The sequence below is a fragment of the Copidosoma floridanum genome, unplaced genomic scaffold (genome assembly GCF_036245765.1).
Source record: "Copidosoma floridanum isolate Cflo_tuat_1 unplaced genomic scaffold, Cflo_Japanese_pri ptg000030l, whole genome shotgun sequence".
NCBI classification, from domain to species: Eukaryota; Metazoa; Arthropoda; class Insecta; order Hymenoptera; family Encyrtidae; genus Copidosoma; species Copidosoma floridanum.
This window is the reverse complement of record NW_028321907.1, coordinates 35,126,051-35,146,385: the sequence shown is the minus strand read 5'-3', so window position 1 is coordinate 35,146,385 and position 20,335 is coordinate 35,126,051. Positions and strand designations below refer to the sequence as shown.

Here is a 20,335-nt window from a genome sequence, read left to right as displayed (position 1 = left end):
AAAGCCGTTTTGTTACAACAGAATGATATTTTCCGATTAAACAAATGTCTTATTTCATTTGAATGAGGGTAAAGAAGTAATTTTATTGATTCAAAAAATTTTTTTTCGTTCGGAGAAATTGGGCACTCAGTGAATGTGGCTTTGCTGAGCCATTTGTAGATGATAAGCTTTTAAAAGTAGACATTTTTCTTTCAGTACATCAAGTGATGGTAACGTAAATTCCGTAGAGTAAAAGCTCTTTTATGTGTTATGGACCACATCAAGGCGAACTTGAGGTCACTTTTAGTGCAGCACATTTGCCTCATGAGTTCTTCACTATTAGAAAGTTATCTTATATTAGGAGAATAATTGTAAAATGCTTTGGATAGATTTGTCGAAGTGTTTTTATCGATCTCTAAAATTTTATTCTTCTTCTCATTGAAGAAACTCGATAAAGTATCACAATCTGTAAAGTTGTATAAAAAGTCAATGTATTAACGCAAATATGGGTATCTGAAATTCTTGCACTCCCTGCCGCACGCTTTCAACTATATCATAAAAACTGTGGTGAAAATCCATTTTTTGGTAATTTTAGCAGCTCCATTATAAATAAAATAATTGTATGATGTAATAAATCGATAAAACAAAAAGTTAAGCCTTAAAAAACCTCTCCATTATTATTTTTAGGCTTTGTGTCAACGAGATCCTTCAACAATCCTTCATTTTTCTTCATTGTAGCAGCTTTATTATAAACAAAGCATTAAAGCTTTTTGAAGCTTTGTATTAATGAGATTATTCGAGAAAATACCCATTTCCTGCCATTGCAGCAACTTTGTTACAAATAAGGCATTGTTCATAACTGTGGTGTGTTTAATGAAAGGGTTGGTTAGTATTATGCTTTAGAAAATAGTGAGAGTAAGCCGTGTAAGACCTGTTAATTATCATTTTGAGGATGCAATAATATATTTTTTCCCTAATACTTTCTTTTTTGAGATTTTTTAGGAGCTTGTTACTATCCAGGGTATTACTTTATTATTAATTATAATTTTATTAGAATAATTAAACAATTTCTTTAAATTTAATGGTTTACATAAATTTGAATTTTACATTCTCGCGCGCCGCTCCAACTTCAAACTTTGTACTGAGTAGTACTACCTATCGCTCACTAGGTGGCCACTGTCAGTCACAAGTAAGAAAGAAGCTAAGTGTACATAAAAAGGGCTGAGCGACGACCGAACGGGATCGCCTAGATCATAAAAATACGTGTATTATATTTATCTCAACTTTTCCAACTGATCAAAGTTCTAAAAGCAGTGGTAGAGAAATCGTACATATTCAGTAAACATCACTATATTGTACGTGAAAATTTCTGACTCTCTCTTTCTTTCTCACCCATCCTCCTCTCCCTTCTTCTTTTCCCGATCTTGGGTGCTCATGACGTCTCCACCTCCCAACCAGGAGTGGAGACAATTGACTCCAGGTCAACGTATCGTCGAGTGTCTCTCAGGGATACGTCGTGGTCACCTTCCTCGAATTCCTTCCAAGAAAGTCTACCCGAGACGTAGGCATACCATTCCCGGAGGACTTCTTCGAAGTTACCTCCACACACCCCCCGAATCTTATAAGGAGTGATCCTACCCAAAAGGTCAGAACCACCCCAACCAACCAAAGTGCCTTTGCACCAAGAAGCCCCCCCCCCTCCTCGAATATCCATTCGACAGCCAATAGTCCCGAACCGATAAAGGGTTCTACATCTCTCATACAGAGTGTGGTTCAAGTATTGCCGCCACTACTGGATCCTGAGACATCCAGACAACGTGAGGATCATCGGGCCGAGGTGAAGCGATTTCGTCGGGGGTAGAAGATGGAATTTGTGAAATTATAATAAATAAAATAATTTTGTAAGAAAAAAAAAAAAAAAAAAACTACACAACAATAACCCTGGAGACCAGATCATCGAAGGCCTTACGGATAACGGCCCAATCACCACACACCCATGACGATCCAGACTACGACGAGGCCAGCACACCAACCACACCCACAGCTTCAAGGGCGATACCACTAACGCTATTTGGATTGAAAGGGCGGCTAGACGCTGTAGACAAGGATATTAGTCCTTACTCTTCAACTTACCCTCTCAGTTATAAGCAGCCTACCCCTACAGAGCGCTTATAACAAGCTTTGCTATAAAAAGGTAATGTTTATAATTTTTGTGTCTTAAAAATAATAATGGGATGTTGTACCCCATCAAAAAAAGACGAAATTAAGTCCCGTAGTACCTCTTTCTTATTATTATTTTAAGGCTTTATTCGCTATGCGCCTATGTCAGCTAGTGCCGTAGAGTGAGAGAAATTACAGACAAGGGGGGGGAGGTAGTGTGGCAGATGATCCTCCATGTTCAAGACTCTAATAAAGAATCTGTATATCCATGTACATTACTCACACTTCTTATACATTTCGATGTATGTCACTCTAACTTATGAAGCTCACAGACGTGAGATTCCGAGTCAGTGATTGGTTGATCATTAGGATTTTGTGCGTGTTGTTGCTGAATATGGCGCAGCCAATTAGGAGAAGCTCTCACATCTGCAAGACTGCCCTTTGACAGAGAATTGTAGTAGGTCCCCCGTAAGGCAGGTGGCGTTAGCTTCGATACGGCAGTTACCAATGTTACCATAAAAGATCGGTATTTACCGTGCGAACTGACGGTGTCGATAGTAATTTTTGTAATAATGAGGAATACCGAGGAATACACACTAAAACAATAACCTTCTATTGAAAAATAACCAAAAAAATCTCCAATTTTAACTAAAGCTCTCATACCTTGTCAAACACTTTACACATGGATAATGAAACTTCTGATATATGTATTTCCAATGGCTAAGTGGTTAAGGTGGCAAGACTTGCTTTTGCACTCTGGCTTTCGAACCTTATCGATGCTTTTTTTTTTTTTTTTGCAAGAATGTATTTCCATAACATTTAATTTATTACATTTCACTCATTCATAATTTTTAAGTATTTCTATAAGTATATTTATTTCATAAGATTTTACATTTTAATAATAAGACTTTAAAAACTCCTCTTGGCTAATGCCAATAAAATACTAATACAAAAATGTGTAAATACTTTTTGTATATTACATTTCGGATGTAGAAACACAAGTGACTTCTAATTTTTTAAATTTAGAATATTGCGCAATGCGCTAATAAAAAGGTACACATTCGCGCGTCAATTAGCTAATGTTTGTTTTTTTCTCGTTAACCATAACCCTTTTATCATTAGCGAATAGTCAATGAGTTATCGCTGCTTCAGCGCGTTATAAGGTGACGTATACTACATCATTTAGTAAATAATCATTCGTTACTAATAGTTAAGGTAATTTTTATATCAGTGAGGGCCTTGGTGGGCATGTAAGATTTGCAAAGATGCCGAAAGTAAGTTGTTCTTACAATAACTGTATACATTCAATGACGAACAACCCTGACCTGTCATTTCATTGTTTTCCGATTAAGGACGAAGTTTCGTAAGTTGTAATTTTTATTTAAAAGTATATTTTTATGATTTCAACTACAGTATGGGTTATGTACATTGATTCGTTCTTGTGATAAAAGTATCAGTGTATTCTTGTTTACTTTTACCAAAACACGTGGTGTACTCTGATGAGGGTGCTTTTTACCTATTATTCTCGATGAAGTGATGGATACATTTGATTAGTTAGTAATGCACAGAAAATCCTTTTTTGCTTCAGGATAAAAGGCAATACAACGATTCTGATGTGATGTGTCAAATATTGCCTGTTTGTATGGCAACCTAGCAGACAAATAATGTATGGTGGGCTGCATCACTCTACAGTTACGAAGCATGAAAATAGTTAGCTATAAAGTATTTTTTTTTAATTTCTTACGTTAATAACATTTAAACTTATGTATTATAAGATGATAGTATACTTGTATGATGATAGTATACTATATTTCCAATAGTAGCCTACAGGAAAAAAATCGTGGAGCCTAAGGTATTTGGTGCGATAAAGTGGCTCTCAACTGAAATGATTTGACAAATAACTTTCACTCAATATTACTGTTTAACTGCCAATATTTATGGACATTTATTACTAATATAGATTTAGTGCATTATGTGTCCACCTCAATTAATTCGTAATTTTTAAAAATATTTTAAAAAGTTTAATCAAGACATGAGTGCAACCAATCGTTTTTTAAATTATTTCATGTTTTGTGTATTTTCAACTAAATTTTTGAGATTTCTGTTTGAAAAATGTGTTTGAAAATTTGATATGTAGACGTACTTTTATTTATTTATTTATATTTTTCAATTTAACTATTTTTATATCTGCTTCTTGTTTAAGAAATAAGAATATGCTTACATTTTCGACTCACTAAAATAACTTGCAGTTATTTTTCATTCCATGTAGTGATATGTATTATATTTTATTTATATATAGCTTAAAAGAATGGTTTCGGAGATGTGGTAACGCAGAGTTGCAAGGTTTGGACGAGGACCAACTGCAAAATAAGCGGATTTGTAGTGTACATTTTGCAAATTCAGATTTTCAGACTTATGGTGTTGGTAAGAAAGTCTTAAAGAATATCTCTTTTTCCATCAATATTAATTGTACACTCGTGCAAAAGACGAATTCCACATATTAAAATGACTTTTCACTAACAAGTGATGTCTCGAATTGCCTTAAAAAAAGTTCATTTGCACATCGTTTAATTGATAATGATAGCACGCATGCAAGTACTATTGATGTTTGTGATTGTGTTGAAAACCTTCCTCTTGCCGAGAAAACAAAATGTAAAAATCAAAAGCGTACTCGAAGTAAAAAACTGTCGTTTAAAAAACATGATAAAAATAATTGTGCTGCTGTGTGATCAAAAACTAGTAAAACAAATTAATGATCTTCAAACGCAAGTAAAAATTTTAAAACAAAAAATTCAACACGATTCTACCAAACAAAAAAAGCCGTTAACCAAAAGTGAAATATTGCAACAATCCTCCAACTATGTAAATGGAAGTTCCTCAAGTTTAATAAAAAAGCAGTTAAATCATTTTGATAAAAGAATACTATGGGAAAAGGACGAAAAATTATCTCTAGGTCTATACTAAAAATCCCCGGAAGCCTGTAGATTTTTACGTGACGAAAAAGAATTGCGTTGCCGTGCGTTTCGTTAATGAAAGAGTGGGTTAATCAGTTGACATTGAGTCCTGGTATACATTCTGACCTTTTCAAATTAATTAAAATGAAATCTGAATCCATAACAGAAAATGGAAAAGAATGCATACCAATGCGGGCTGAGGTGACAATTAAACCTAACTTAGAGTACAAAGTGCAGGAAGATTACATAAGAGGACTCGCGGACTTGGGAAGCGGACGACCTGACAGTATGGCGAGCTCAGTTTTTGTGGCCATGATATCGGAATTATCGTACAAGTGGAAGCAAGCCACAGCTTTTTTCTTTTCTAGTGGGCCAATAAACGGAGAATTGTTAAAATTTATTATTCTTGATGTAAATGATACGGTTGAGGAAGAATGTCTTAAAATTCGCACTATGGTATCAGATCAGATGGGTAAGATCTTGTAGAGCAGCACCAAAATTGACGGACAGACACTTAGATCCTAATAATTTTGAAAAAATTAGTGTAAAGCTTGCGGTTCAAGTGTTAAGTTCATCTTTTTCCAGAGCAACGCTATCGGGTTGGAACCTTGGCGAATTAAAACACCTTATTCTTCATTAAAACATCTTGTTCTCTTCCTGCTGACAAAAAAAAGCATTCGTTGAAACGTTTTTCCATTTTCTTAACCAAAAATTTACAATTCTACAAAATAATACGGACGAGTAAAAATCTTTTTTTTCCCTACAGGATATTTAAAAGCATCGAGTCTTGCCGGTTTCAAAATCGCACCCGTGCAGCCAGCCAACGACGAGCAGAGATTATTTACAGGGCAGTGCAAGGAAAAAAATACTGTTTATTCATAATGGTTCCATAAATATATACAAATTAAACTGGATCATACTGAAATCTCAAGTTTTGATTTTTGAAAAACAAAATAATAGTTCTTGTACGCGTTATAATTTATTGTATCGTTGCATTTTTATATAATGTTGAGCATAGAGTATTCAAAATTCCGAAATACATCAAGCTGTACATCTTTTAAAATTCTATATAAATATTTCAGTTTTACCTGTTTAAAATTATTTTGATTTTCAGTTACTTTTCATGAGTTTATTTCATCAAAAGATACTTTTGCCCATTCAAACTTTATCTTATGTACATTTTTCAAAATAATATGTAGTCAATAATAATAGTAAATGATGAAAAAAACGGATTTTCATTAAAAAAAATTTCATACTAAGCTTATGCTCAATCGACAGGAAATTATCAAAATCGTGAAAAAAATCCATATATAAAGGAAAAAACAGTTTCCATTATAAACTTTTTGTGGCTACTTTAAAAACGTGTGAGCCGGTCGTCTAAAAAATCTGTATAGGCATACAAGAAGCTTCAAATGATATTTCAGTGGATTGAGTGAGTCGGTGCTTCACCGTTAGATAAGCCGTGTTGCCGTGTGTGCACGTGTGCAGCAGCCACACTTACAAACACTCACATTATCTCTGGTTCTCTCTCTCTTTCGCTGCTACTGTCGGTGGAATAGTGGGAGACACTGCTGGGTGCAGGGGATTCGGTCACTCTCTCTGTCTCACTTACTCTTACAAGTTAAGTACAAAATCTTCGTTACAATTTTTTTTCTCGAAATTCTGTGCTTGTCTAAATAATTCAAATAGACCAAATCGATAGGAAATTTTCCGCTCTATACGTTGTTATTTATATTTTTACTATAGCTCTTACCGTTACTGAGATATTAGCGAAATAAAATTTCAAATGCGATATTAACATTGATCCACCACTCGAAAATTTTTTTATTTATTTTTATCGTAATCAGCAGGTCAAATTACATAAAATATCAAAAATGCCTTCTTCTCCAACAACTTTCTAATTCAGAAGTTTCTCGGTTGGTCTAAGTTTCTTGATGCTGAAACAGTGTTCATACTGTCAGTAGAATTTCATCGTCATGGGTTTGGAGATAAAGTTGGCAACTTCTAAAAAATTCGTGGAGTGAGTAGAGTCGCGTTGTAAAGTCTCTACGCATTTTGTAAGAGTTGCCAACTTTATCTCCAAACCTATGACGATGGAATTCTACTGACAATACGAACACTGTGCTGAAAGCTCACATCCCCCAGCTGTAGTAGGCCCCCCGTAAGGCAGGTGGCGTTAGATTCGATACGGCAGTTACCAATGTTACCATAAGAGATCGGCAATCACCATTTGAACTGACGGTGTCGAGACTTGTAAAGTTGGCGCCCGTAAATATTAAATATTAATATTTTGCACTCATTCAGGGCTTAAATGATTTCTCCTTACTTGCGGATTTATCCTCCACTTGAATTTTTATTTGCAGATCAATAGTTTGCGAGATATTTGCAAAATAAAAAGTAAAAAATGGGCGCGGCGCTGAAGTATAAAAAACTTTGTTTTAAGTGTTAAATTGGGTTAAAATCCAATTCTACCTGTACGATTCGATTTCTCCTCATTTACGGATTACGGAGGTATGTAAATCAATGTAATTAAATGTCACAAAGTTTGTAAATAATGAATTTACTTACTGAGTGAGAGAATCTAGTAACTTTTGTCTAGTGACTTTTGGTCCAGTACTCCGTTCCTATTGTTCGGTACACGTCGTTTCCTCCGTACAGCGGGTTCTACAAAATATTTATCAGAATAGAAAACTTTAGTAGGTATTAATCTATTAATTATTAGTTATAAGTTATTCAGCTTTTGGGTCAATACATACACACACATACATTACGTACTTTAAACTCAAGGAAAAATTTATTTGTCAATAGGTACCGATTTTTTATCTTAAGAATCTAATATCTTAAATCTATTGTGGCAAACACTGTGGACTGATATTTATTCATTACGCGCAAAATTTTAATATTTTTTGTTATTCAAGAAACAAATAACAACACAACTAAAAAGTAGCAGTACAGCTATAATCATTACAAGACACAGCTAAGCACACAAGTAATAATTTTGTTTGAACAAGTTTTAGAAAACAGCTCAAGCATTCAAATTTCGCGCGTAAACGATTAATCAGGCGAATTGAAGATCAAGTTACCGACCAGTGGAAACGGATAAAAGTGACACAGGCTGTGTTCGCCTGAGGCTCTGTTTGTTATTAAGTCTGTTAAGGTCACGTGATCATTTATCATAAGTGCGAGGGAGACAGCATGATTTCACCATCTCAGTGTCTCACTCGCACTTATCATAAATGATCACGTGACCTTAACAGACTACAAACGGAGCCTATGCAAACAAAGCGCCAGTAATACATTGACAAGTACTTAATTTAAAAAAATGTTTATTTAATGGGTTTACACTAGATTGCATAGTCATCGAAAAATATGTGGGTGTGTGTGTATTGACCCGAAGGCTGAATAACTTATAACTAATAATTAATAGAATAATGAAACGACATGTACCAAACAACAGGAACGGAGCACTGGACCAAAATTAACTAGATAAAAGTTACTAGATTCTCTTACTCAACAATTAAATTCATTATTTACAAACTTTGTAACATTTAATTACATTAATTTATATATCTCCGTAATCCGCAAATGAGAAGGAATCGAATCATATAGGTAGAATTAGATTTTAACCCACTTTAGCACTTAAAACAAAGTTTTTTATACTTCAGCGCCGCGCCCATTTTCGAAATTTTATTTTGCAAATATCTCGCAAACTATTGATCCGCGAATAAAAATTCAAGTAAAGAATAAATCCGCAAGTAAGGAGGAATCGTTCAAGCCCCGAATGGGTGCAAAATATAAATATTTAATATTTACGGGCACCAACTTCACAAGTCTACGGTGTCGATACTAATTTTTGAAATAATGAGAAATACCGAGGGATATCCACTGAAACAATAATCTTCCATTGAAAAATAACTAAAAAACAAAGTTTAAATAAAAATCTTCAATTTTAACTACAGCTCTTATGGCTGGTCAAGCACTATATATGGCTAATAAAATTTGTGGTACATGTCTTTCCGATGGTTAAGCGGTTAAGGTCGCAAGACTTGCTTTTGCGCTCTGGCTTTCGAATCTTAACTACGATGTTTTTTTTTGTTTTTATTTGCAAGCATGTATTTCCATAACATTTAATTTATTACATTTCATTCATTCATAATTTTTCTACATTTCTATAGTTATACTTTTTTCATAAGATTTTACATTATAATAATAAGACTTTGAAAACTGCTCTAGGCTAATACCAATAACAAACTAATGTTAGCATAAATGAAATATTTTACTAATACAATTAGTATAATTTATTTTTTATTGGCATCACTCAGTGGAAACCGAGGGAAAGGTGGCAGTATTTTCCATCAGGATAGAATACATGCAGGATAAAGAGCACATTAGATGTGAGGGGCAGTTAGTTCACGTAAGGCTAGTTCCAGTTGCCGAAAATAAATCTATGCTGATCATTGCAGTGAATAATCAATAAATAATGTTTACACAGGTAATAATAGTAATTATCTATGTACATTGATAACTTTTAGTACCTAAAAGATTTTAAATAATAAAAAGTAAATCTTACATATTTACAAATATTACGCACAGTAAGATTAACAAATTATAGAATGAAAATATAATATAATTAATAAATTATACAATTAAAAAAATTAAAACAACATATAAAAGGATAGTTTTCGTTGGTTTCTTAGGATAGTTTGACATTTAATTTTTGAAGCTTAGCATACGGTTTTGATGATCTTGATAAAGAGGTACGTTTATTAGTATCTCGAGCGTCTCTAAAAATCCATTTCAAGTTATAAAAAATGTGCATCCTAACAAATAATTTAAGTATATAACCGCGATGATCAGAACAATTATCTTGAAAAAAAAAATCGTTGTATTTACTTGATACAACAGTTTTAACAGCTAAATGTAGATTAAACGCGATATTTTTTTCCGCTAAATGACTTTTGAATTTAGAATTGAACACCTGATAATATGCATAAGAATAAAATAAAACTCTCCGCTTTGGCCGTCTGTACATAAAGAGGATATATTCTATTTTATCTGCTCTTGACCCTCTGTAGGAAAATTGTCCCTTCCTGAGATCACCAATATGCAAGGAGCCTTAAGGGGGCTCCAACGAGCACTGGTACCAACTCAGAAATAATTGTATCAGCTGGTATCACTGCTGCAGGTATAGTGCGAGCAACATCGTAAATGTGTGTAACTGTAAGAGCTATTCACATAGACATTTTTTGCTTATTTCATTGTGAACGTTCATATTGAAAAGTGGGTTCCACTGTTCCGCTAAACTTAAATTGAGTGAACAGACTGAACAGACCTATACCTCTTTTTCCATCAGGCAACAAAATCCTGGAGCTATTCACATAGACTATTTTTCCTTATTTCATTGTGAACGTTCATATTGAAAAGGGGGTTCCACTGTTCCGCTCAACTCAAATTGAGTGAACAGACTGAGCAGACCTATACTGTGTTCTCTGGCAGGGTCCGTACCATGTAACTTTTCTTCGCTTTGCGGGCCTATGTTTCAACATAGGCCCGCGAAGCGAAAAGAGTTATATGGTACGGCTCCAGTCAACATAGTTGCGACCACAGATAGGCTTTGTTGTTTGTTGCCTGATGGAAAAAGAGATATAGGTCTGTTCAGTCTGTTCACTCACTTTGAGTTTAGCGGAACAGTGGAACCCCCTTTTCAATATGAATCTTAGAGAATATATACATGGAGGAAGCATTGTATGCTCCGACCGCGAGACGAGATGAGAGAGACAGAAGACAAATAGCAGTACAACCTTTCTCTCTCTTACACGCCTCTGATTGGTTGGCCCCCTTCCATATATATAGGTATAGTCGTATGCACGAGTGGCAGTCGTGGGGGAACAGAGTAGATACTATACTTATATATACGGAGGGGCCAACCAATCAGAGGCGTGTAAGAGAGAGAAAGGTTGTACTGCTATTTGTCTTTTGTCTCTCTCATCTCGTCTCGCGGTAGGAGCATACAATGCTTCCTCCATGTATATATTCTCTAAGATATGAACGTTCACAATGAAATAAGCAAAAAATGTCTATGTGAATAGCTCCCCCAACCCTGCTATATGGTCGCAACTATGTTGACTGACAGAGAACACAGTATAGGTCTGTTCAGTCTGTTCACTCAGTTTGAGTTTAGCGGAACAGTGGAGCCACATTTTCAATATGAACGTTCACAATGAAATAAGCAAAAAATGTCTATGTGAATAGCTCCGTAGAAACTGTATCCTAATAGAAGTGAAATACAACGACTTGATGAATACATAACTGAATTTCTCGAATTTTTTCAGGGTTACTTATATTGTGCAAGGTACCATTTGAAAGCTGAGATTTTTTTCCATAAAACAGTTCCTGTCCTAATATGTAACTCCTACGTTATGGTTAAAAAATAAGGATGTATTTATGTTGCTCCATAAGAGGGTGTGTATTACGTGCGAACTTTGAAAGCAAATATCTCAAAATTATCTACGATTAGAGGGGCAAATAAAAAACCGCTGAATTCAGTGGGTTTTTATCCATCAGTTGAACTACCTATGATCTCTCAACTTCTCCCGCTAGAACCCACTTAAATTGTTCATTTTTTATTCTGAAATATCTTAATAATCACATGACTGAGATCGGCCGAAAATAGTAAGTTTGTATTTTATAAAAAATAGAATGAATCAAAAACTAAATTAGAGCCCCCAACTATTGTCGATGATGTGTATCCCACCTTCTTAAGGAAACTTATTAATAAATTTAAAAAAAGGTTATTTAAAATGGATTGGCCAAATAAATCAACCTTTTAACGAGCTAATTACATTGGCTTAATGTTTGAACCCAATAACTGAAGGTAAGTAATTTTTATTTTATATTGTTTATATTGAGTATTTCAACACCATTCATACAAAAAAAATGTTAAATTCAAGGGTTACGCATAACACGTTTTTATTTATAAATTTCAGAAAATTTTACTTGATATCGTGTAGAGTATCATGTCGGCAATCGTGCAATTGTGTTACATGAGTTTTTATAGAATTTTAGGTAGGATATTGTGTAGATATCTATCACTATATAACATGTCAACATTTTTTTATGGATTTAATTTACTTTTTGATACACCAAATAAGATTGCATTTCCACTCAATTGAAATTGTTCTACTTTTTATGCAGATTTATATTTTACATAGAATAAGCATAATAAATCAAAACTGCAAAAAAGGATATACATAACACCCCCCACCAAATGCAACAAACTCATGAATTACACAGCAGCATATGTAATTATGATCAATATGTACATCCAAAACATCAAGAAGGATTACTTCATTTCAAAGAGAGCATCATTAAATTTACAGAACTAATCAAATGAATTTTTGTTGCTACATGTTTTTGGCAGGATTTTTGAAGACTATTATTACCTTAAGAATTGGCATGCTCGATTTCTCTGTTTTTAATTATGATAACTTACTAATGCTCAGTTCTACATGTTTATTTAATTTTATAAATCACGTTTCTTTATGGTTATTCACGTTTTATAAGTTTTTCCATGATAAGCATGTTGAATGACTTATGTAACTTGGCTTAAGAGTTTTTCAAATTAAAATAAAACTAAAGAAAAATTTTTATACGTGAATTAGTACCATTCTTGTTTAAGGTATCTCGAATTACGGAATAACATTATGAACTCTTCCTGTTACACCGAATAGATATATGGGAAAATGCTCAGTCATTCCTATGATGTATTAACCTTCGATCAATCTTACCTGGACTTTTGGTGTTGTACTTGCCTTCTAAGAACATCCTTGAATACAACCTAAATCACTCAAAAGTCACCGCGTGTCACTAGTGATATTTTGGTACTTGTATCATAAGCAAGACTGCTAGACTTACCAGGACTGAGTACTTTTCGTTAAGATCAACGCGAGTATACAAACATATACCTTAGATGCAGAACTAGGTCACAAGAATTTCAGCGTTCTATTGTGTTCAGGATACCTACACTAATAAAAGCGGTAACAGATGAGAGCTGCCAAATCATACACCGACACAGCTCTCTGAAAAGTTAGCCCCCAGGATCTAATATTTTTTTACGACTTTACCCGGCTTTGATACGATCGTAAAGATATACATAACACATAGAGGTATAAGAACATAACACGCTGAAGGTGCGGTAGCTTAGGCCGCGTCCACAGAAACGCGTCTGACTATAGTAGTACGTATAAGTTTGCACTAAGGTAAATGTCCCTATTATGACCATAAATTTCGTCATACTTGCTTCTTTGATTTTTTTTTCTCAAATGTGAGCTCTAACAGTGAAAATTTTGGTATAAGCTGGTGCGCTATAAATTAACCATAATTATTCTAACTCTTTTAAGAATGGTTTTTTGAGGTTAAAAGACTTAATTTTATAAAAAGATTTATAAGACCAAAATTTAAATAATTATGAAGCGTTGTACCTATTGTTTTTCATATTATGTCCCTATGTATAAAACTTTTAAGGAAATGTAAATTTAGTATAATATTTTAAGACATTTCAAGTTTTTGAACTTGCATAACACTTTTTTATTTAGTCAAAATAATTATATCGTTAATTTGTTTACTAAAAGTATACAAATTACTCGTTGAAGTTTCATGAAATAATACGTACAGTTTAATAATCAGGTTATGTACGACTTTATGCCTATTGATGAAATTATCTTTAAAATTGGTCATTTATTGTATGTAAAATGAAATTTATCTTGTAAATTCAAAAAGACACATAAAAAATAGAACTACCATAATTTTTTTATCAAGCAAGTTGTATAACAACTACATGAATTTTCATATTCCATGCATATAGGGACATGTTCAACAAATAGGCATATTTTATAGAGATATTATGGGATATTTACATGACATTTGCCTTAGTCCGAATTCGTTTGACGTCCATCAGACTTGTTCGGGAACTGACCGTGGGCGGCCAACACTAGCCTTCCTTTACCCAAAATACATGTAGTCGTTAAACATCTCTTACAGAGGGACAAACTTGTAAAGTTAGCGCCCGTATATATTAAATATTAATATTTTGCACCCATTCAGGGTGTTTGGTAATACACTTTATTAGATATTGTACAAGAGGGTTAATTACAGCGTGAGAGGCGTCGTGAGTATGAGCGGGCGCAAGCGTCCGGTCGTCTCGGAGAGCTGTGCTCAAGTGCCCGAACGCAGAGGCGGCTCCCGGCAAGGTGGAAGCCCGTGAGCATGGCGGAAGTGCACGCAGCGCCTCGCTCGGCTGTCGCGCTCGGGCGCGAAACCAAACAATCCGCCCGCCTCGATCCTGGATCGAAGAACTACGTGCTGCCCGCCAAACCGGGGTCGGTCGGGGAGTCTTCTGAAGGCGGCGGAGCCGCGGGAGGCGCTGACACAGGCAGCAAGACCATCTTAGTGATGGATCGCTCGTACACGCCAGTCGCCGTCTTGAGGGTAGCAGCGCGGACAAAGCCGTCGGCTCCCGGGTGGACGATGATGACACGGCCGATCGGCCATCGGCAGCTGGACTGCAGAAGTGTAGCGTCGAGGAGGACGACCACATCGCCGACGATAAAGTTCCGGCGAGGAGTAGTCCATTTTGACCGCTGTTGGAGTGTGTTGAGGTATTCTTGGCTCCAGCGGGACCAAAACTGAGCGCGGACCCCCCGAACGAGCTCCCAGTGGGCGAGCGCATCCAAGCTTTACGCAGGGGGGCTGGGCAGAACGATGGAGTTAAGAGGGCCACCGACGAGGAAGTGCCCTGGGGTGAGAATATCGAGGTCTTTAGTGTCTCCAGATAGCGGTGTCAGTGGTCGGCTATTTAAGACCATCTCGATGCGAACGAGCACCGTGGAAAATTCCTCGTAGGTTAGGTGGCGTGACCCCATGACGCGCTGGAGGTGACTTTTGGTTGACTTAACGGCTGCCTCCCACAAGCCACCGAAGTGAGGAGCACCTGGTGGAATGAACTTCCAAGCAATTCCTTGATCGGCGAGAGAGCCCGCGACCAATCCCCAGTCCAGCTCGGCTGTCAGCAAGGCATCGTGCAGCTCAACATCAGCGCGGCGGAAGCAAGTCGCGTTGTCGCTCCATATCTCGCCGGGCCGACCGCGGCGTCCAGCGAATCGGTGGAGGGCGCCCAAGAAGGACGCAGCTGAGAGATCGCCGACCAGCTCCAGGTGCAGGGCCTTGGTGGCAAAGCACACAAAAACGGCGATGTAGCCTTTCGTGGTCCGGACTCCTCGTCCTCTGGTGGAGAGTACATGGAAAGAGCCGGCGTAGTCCACTCCGGTGCAGGGAAAGGCACGAGAAGGGGAGACTTGGGACGACGGCAGTGGGGCCATGAGTTGAGTCGCCGGTCGTGCTCGCAGCCGGATGCAGACGACGCACCTGCGGAGGTGAGCCTTGATCCGCGGGGGCCCACCGAGAAGCCAAGCGCGCTTACGGACGTAGGCACTGGTGACACGGTATCCACCGTGCAGCGCCCGAGAGTGCGCCCAGGCGATGACCATGGAAGCGAGGGAAGAGGCGCCGCTGAGGATCGGCGGGTGCCGCTCCTCGTAGGTCAGCGGCGAATGCTCGAGCCGCCCGCCGACGCGCAGAATCCCGTCGTCATCGAGGAAGGCTGCTAACGGTACCAAGGGGTTCGTCTTCCGCAGACGTTCGCCCCGTCGAAGACACTGGAGGTCGTCCGAGAATGATCTCTCCTGGCTGAGGCGTACACACGCGAGAAAAGCGTCGTGGAGTTCGGTCGGCGTAAGAGGTGGAGCGACCGAAATCATGGGGCCCCTGCCCAAGCGGCTCCGGACGAATCGACAAATGCGTACGAGGAAGCTTAGTAGCATGCGTAAGTTGGAGAATTGCTCGAGGTAGCTGGCGTCGAGCTGCTGCACTACGCAGCAGATGGATGAATGTTGGTTCGGTGCGGGGAGCGGGTCTAGGGGCCACGAGTCGACGTCCTCGGCGAGCCAAGCGGGGCCCTCGCACCAAGTGCGCTGTAAGCGAAGGCCGGTCATGTCGGCACCTCTGGTCGCGAGGTCAGCTGGATTTGACTGGGTCGGCACGTATCGCCAGACGCTCGAAGGCAGGATTTCCTGGATTTGGGCGACATAGTTGTCGAACAGCACGTTGTTGGTTGGCCTGTCTGAACGCAGCCAGTGCAGAACGATCTGTGAGTCGCACCATGCGTGACAGCGGTCGACAGGTACGCGTAGCTCGTCGGCAGCGGCCCGCAGGAGCTTGGCGGCAATCAGTGCGGCGTGGAGCTCGAGGCGCGGAATCGTCATGCGCGCGGATATCTCTGGCGCCGGCTTGAGCGAGCGAATCGGCGAGAGCTTCGTCCGAGCCAGAAGAATGTGGCAGAGCGCCGGCCCAGCCCCGGGCGCGAAGCGAGAGTAGATGACGGCTGCCGTCGCGCGGCGACTGGCGTCCGAAAAGCCGTGCAGGTGAAGCTCGAAAGAAGGCCCGACTCCGATCCAGCGCAGTAAGATGAAAGTGGAGATGGCCTGGAGCTCGGCGGTAAATTCCGCCCATCGGCGAGTCATCGGTGCAGGCTCGTCCCAGCCCAGTCTGGCGCGCCAGAGATCCTGGAGCAAGAGCTTGACATTCAACACGATCGGCGCGAGCCAGCCGCATGGGTCAAACAGACCCGCGAGCGCCGCGAGCATCGTCCGCTTTGTGCTCTGCGGCTGGACTGGTGGAGGCGTCAACTGAAAGCAGTCCGACGGTGGATCCCACTTGACTCCGAGCTCGCTGACGAGGCCTTCAGCGCTGAGCTGCTGCCAGGTCAGACGTAAGCGGACGTCCTCAGGCAGATCGTCGAGCAGCTTGCGGACATTGGCCACCCACTTCCGCAGGGGAAAGCCGCCGGCCTTCATGAGCCCGCTCAGCTGGTCGCGGAGGCGCCGAGCCGCGGTGACGTCGTCGGCCCCGGAGAGAAAGTCGTTGGCGTAGCAGTCACACAGAGCGGCTGACACAGCTTCGGGCCAGTTGTGGCCTTCGTCCTGGCATAGCTGTTGGAGGGTACGCAGCGACAGGTAAAGCGAGCACGATTCGCCGTAAGTCACAGTGAGCCGCTGGTAGTGGGTTGGAGGCTGGCTGGGATCGGCAGCCCAGACGATCCGCTGCAGGTCGACGTCACGGTAGTCGATCCAAATTTGCCGGAACATCATGCAGATGTCGCTGCAGAAGGCGATGCGGTGCCGCCGCCAGCGCATGAGCACCGATGGGAGCGCGGCTTGGAGTCTGTGTCAAGCTGTGGCCACTGGAAGTCGGGTTGGACGCGTTAAAGACTACTCGGAGCTTGCGCCCGCGATCAGCATGCTGCCAGATGCCATGATGATGGACGTAGTTGACGCGCCCAGCTGTAGCTGCAAGCTTAGCGCTGGCGAGCGGGCGCATGTGGCCCATCGCGAGATAGTCAGCCATGAATCGACTATACTCCACAGCCATGTCGGGGCTTCGCCGAAGCCGGCGTTGCAGGGCTGCCAAGGAGGCCTTGGCGCGCTGAAGACTGTCGCCAAGAAGAAGCGAACCGCTGCCCTTCAGCGGGAGGCGCACGATGTACCGTCCGTCCGCGGCGCGTCGGTGGTCTGCGAACGCACGCTTGCACTCGATGTCCTCATCTGAGCGGCGGTGAGCCTGAGGAAGATCCTTCATCACCCAGAACCGCTGTAGCAGAGTGGTTAGCTCGTTGTGCCAAGGCGGAGCCACGTCGGATTGGGCGGCTGCACAGACGGCCGACGTACCTGGAGCGTGCCCGACGGCACGGCCTGCCAATACCCAGCCGAAGACTGTGCGCTGCCCGACGATTTCTCCTCGTTGAGTGTAGCCGGGTCGTAGCAGCAAGTGGTAGTAGTCGGCGCCGATGAGGAGGTCGACGCGTTGTGGCGTGCCAAACGAAGGATCGGCGAGGCCCTCGCAGTCAGCCCACTGCCGGATTGCCTCCGGGTGCAGCGGGGTGGAGGGGGATACCAGGCCGAGCCTGGGCAAACACAGCGCTGTCAGCGCGACCGGTGGTGCGGGCCCTGGAAGCTCGAGGCGGAGATGGGCCCGGACGGCGGACTCGCTGCCGACGCCGGAGATGCTGGCTTCGATGGTTTCTAGTCGTGCGCCGACCAGGAGCGCGAGAGTCGCAGAGATAACAGTGACCTCGGAGCACGCGTTGGTCAGCGCTCGGGGCGGAACCCGACGACCAGGAGGACCGCTCAGATGGACGAGGGCGGTCGGAAGCACGGCTAGTCACGCTTGAGGTGACGCGTCAGTCGAGTGCTCTCCCGATGAAGAGGTGGGCGGGTCCGTGCGGGGCTGCTTTGATGATGTAGAGCCGTCGGGCTGCCCCGAGCGGCGGCGACGGGCACCGTCGTGCAGTGAGTTGTGATGCTGCTCTCGGATATATTGGCAAGCCGACCGGGAGTGGCAGTACTTCACTGCGTGCCCGGGTCGAAGGCAATTGATGCACAGCCGTGCCTGGTAGACGAGCTCCCTCCGTTCGCGTACATTAAGCCCCTGGAACTGCGCACAACGCCCGGGATAATGGCCCTCGTGGCACGCTGGGCACGACGGCGTATCGTTGCTCGTGGCGAGGGCGTCGTAATTGCGTCCTGATGTCGAGGAGTTCGAGCGTGCGGCTGTCCGGCTGAAGGGACGTGCGGGCTGCGAGGTTTCGACAGAGCTGACAGCGCGGCAACGGCGCCGAAGAAAGTCGGTCAAGGTGGCAAATGTGGCGACGTCAACCTCGGAACCGGAAACGGTCCAACCGTTGGAGCTCCTCCTCCCATGCACGCCTCGTCGCTGGATCCATGCCAGTCATTCCACACGAGACAAACCAATCGTCCCAGCGGGCTACGAAAAGACCTAAGGCACGAAGCTGGTCGCGATGTTTTTCCAGGATGTTCAAGAGGCTCTGCAACCCGCGGGCGGACTCGTCTCTGAATGGCTTGATGTTCCACAGGGTTGTGACATGGTTGTGGACGAGAAGGCGGCTGTGCTCGTAGCGCGCTTCAAGCAGAGCCCATGCCGTAGAGTAATTGGCCTCGGCTACCTGGACTGTATCAAGGGCCGTCTTAGCGTCTCCCTGAGCGAGCGACTTCAAATAGAATAGGCGCTTGACGTTGGTGAGTTGGCAGACCTCGTGGATCAGCGCTCGAAAGAGATCACACAAGCTCTCCCAGTCTTCTCGTCTCCCGGAGAAGTTCGGAATGCTGATTCTCGGCAAGCGAGGCCCACGGCCCGAAGCCGGGTTCCCTGGGCCCGGAAATGGCCCGGGAGGGACAGGTGCCGGCGCCAGGGAGTCTCTCGCGTCGTAGAGGCAAGACCGTGCGTCGAGGTAGTGCGCTTCCACGTCAGCGTACAGCTGGACCGACCGAGACGCTTTTTCCGGTGGCGGAGCTTCGATGAGCTTGAGATGGTTGGCTTGAAAATCGCCCCAATATCCGCCGAGCAACTCCAACCTCGCTTCTACCATGCCCGAGCTCCAGCGGGCTGGCTCCATCTCATGAATGGTGCGGGTCAGGTGGCCAACAACCTCGGCGAGAGCCGACTGAGCACCGAACAGCGCGGTCCAGCCTTCGTCCATTCTGAAACATTAGTATTCGACGCTCGAGCGGAATATGCCACCGAGCCGCAACTAGTGGTGTAAGGGGGGTCGACAATTCGAGTTGAATCGGCAGGCGACGCGCTTGAGCGGACAAGATGGCCGCCACGGCCGACATGGAGGCCGTCGGCGGATCATTGCAACAATAGCGGCTTGATGAAGCCGGGCCACGTCCATACCACTCGTTAACTTTGGCCGTCAGCGACACAGCCTGCTTGCCGCCGTGGCTGGGCCAAATGACTGGACCGCGAGCTCTGTCAGCTGCGGCAGTCCCTCACAACATTTCACGCGTGCAGGGCGACACGGCTTCGACATTGTCGTGGCCGAACGACTGGTGCCGGGCCGCGGGCACTATGCAACCGCGGCGGCCATGTTCGCGCTTTGTTTGTCACTTATAATTACATTGCTTCAAATAATGTGGAACCACCAGCTGTCCTCTGGGCTGCTGATCGCTGGTGATCTCCGCGGAATCCGGCTTTCAAAGGACCAATGTTTGGTAAAACACTTTATTAGATATTGTACAAGAAAGTTAATTACTGCGTGAGAGGCGTCGTGAGTGTGAGCGGGCGCAAGCGTCCGGTCGTCTCGGAGAGCTGTGCTCAAGTGCCCGAACGCA

General features: G+C 42.4%; 2 protein-coding genes across 6 annotated transcripts in view; both read right to left on the bottom strand.

The window, feature by feature from the left end:
* Positions 1-13,280, bottom strand: part of LOC106639574 (ubiquitin-conjugating enzyme E2 J1) — a 297,619-nt gene extending 284,339 nt beyond the window's left edge. Inside the window, exons 1-2 of one of the 5 annotated variants that reach the window (XM_014353265.2) lie at positions 13,008-13,280; positions 12,881-12,930 (exon numbers count right to left, since the gene is read on the bottom strand). In XM_014353265.2, the coding sequence (XP_014208751.2) occupies positions 12,881-12,917 (37 nt within the window). In that variant the 5' untranslated portion in view covers positions 12,918-12,930; positions 13,008-13,280. Of the gene's footprint in view, positions 1-12,880 lie in introns of all 5 variants that reach the window. The other 4 variants (XM_089596643.1, XM_089596640.1, XM_014353266.2 and 1 more) reach the window with 4 other exon arrangements.
* Positions 13,281-14,827: 1,547 nt separating this feature from the next.
* Positions 14,828-19,701, bottom strand: LOC111643290 (uncharacterized). Its single transcript, XM_089596933.1, has 4 exons — positions 18,869-19,701; positions 18,479-18,762; positions 17,292-18,361; positions 14,828-17,248 (listed from the first exon to the last, which is right to left on the bottom strand). The coding sequence occupies exons 1-4, from the start codon at positions 19,699-19,701 to the stop codon at positions 14,828-14,830; spliced, it is 4,608 nt and encodes a 1,535-aa protein (XP_089453059.1).
* Positions 19,702-20,335: the final 634 nt, after the last annotated feature.

What these genes read in the sequence shown, in the direction of transcription:
- LOC111643290 (XM_089596933.1), bottom strand. Translation starts at nt 19,701, where the DNA reads ATGGACGAAGGCTGGACCGCGCTGTTCGGTGCTCAGTCGGCTCTCGCC. An exon ending in CAACGGTTGGACCGTTTCCG is followed by an intron (nt 18,763 to 18,868) that starts GTTCCGAGGTTG and finishes ACGTCCCTTCAG; the next exon opens with CCGGACAGCCGCACGCTCGA. An exon ending in TGCAGCGACATCTGCATGAT is followed by an intron (nt 17,249 to 17,291) that starts GTTCCGGCAAAT and finishes GTCGACCTGCAG; the next exon opens with CGGATCGTCTGGGCTGCCGA.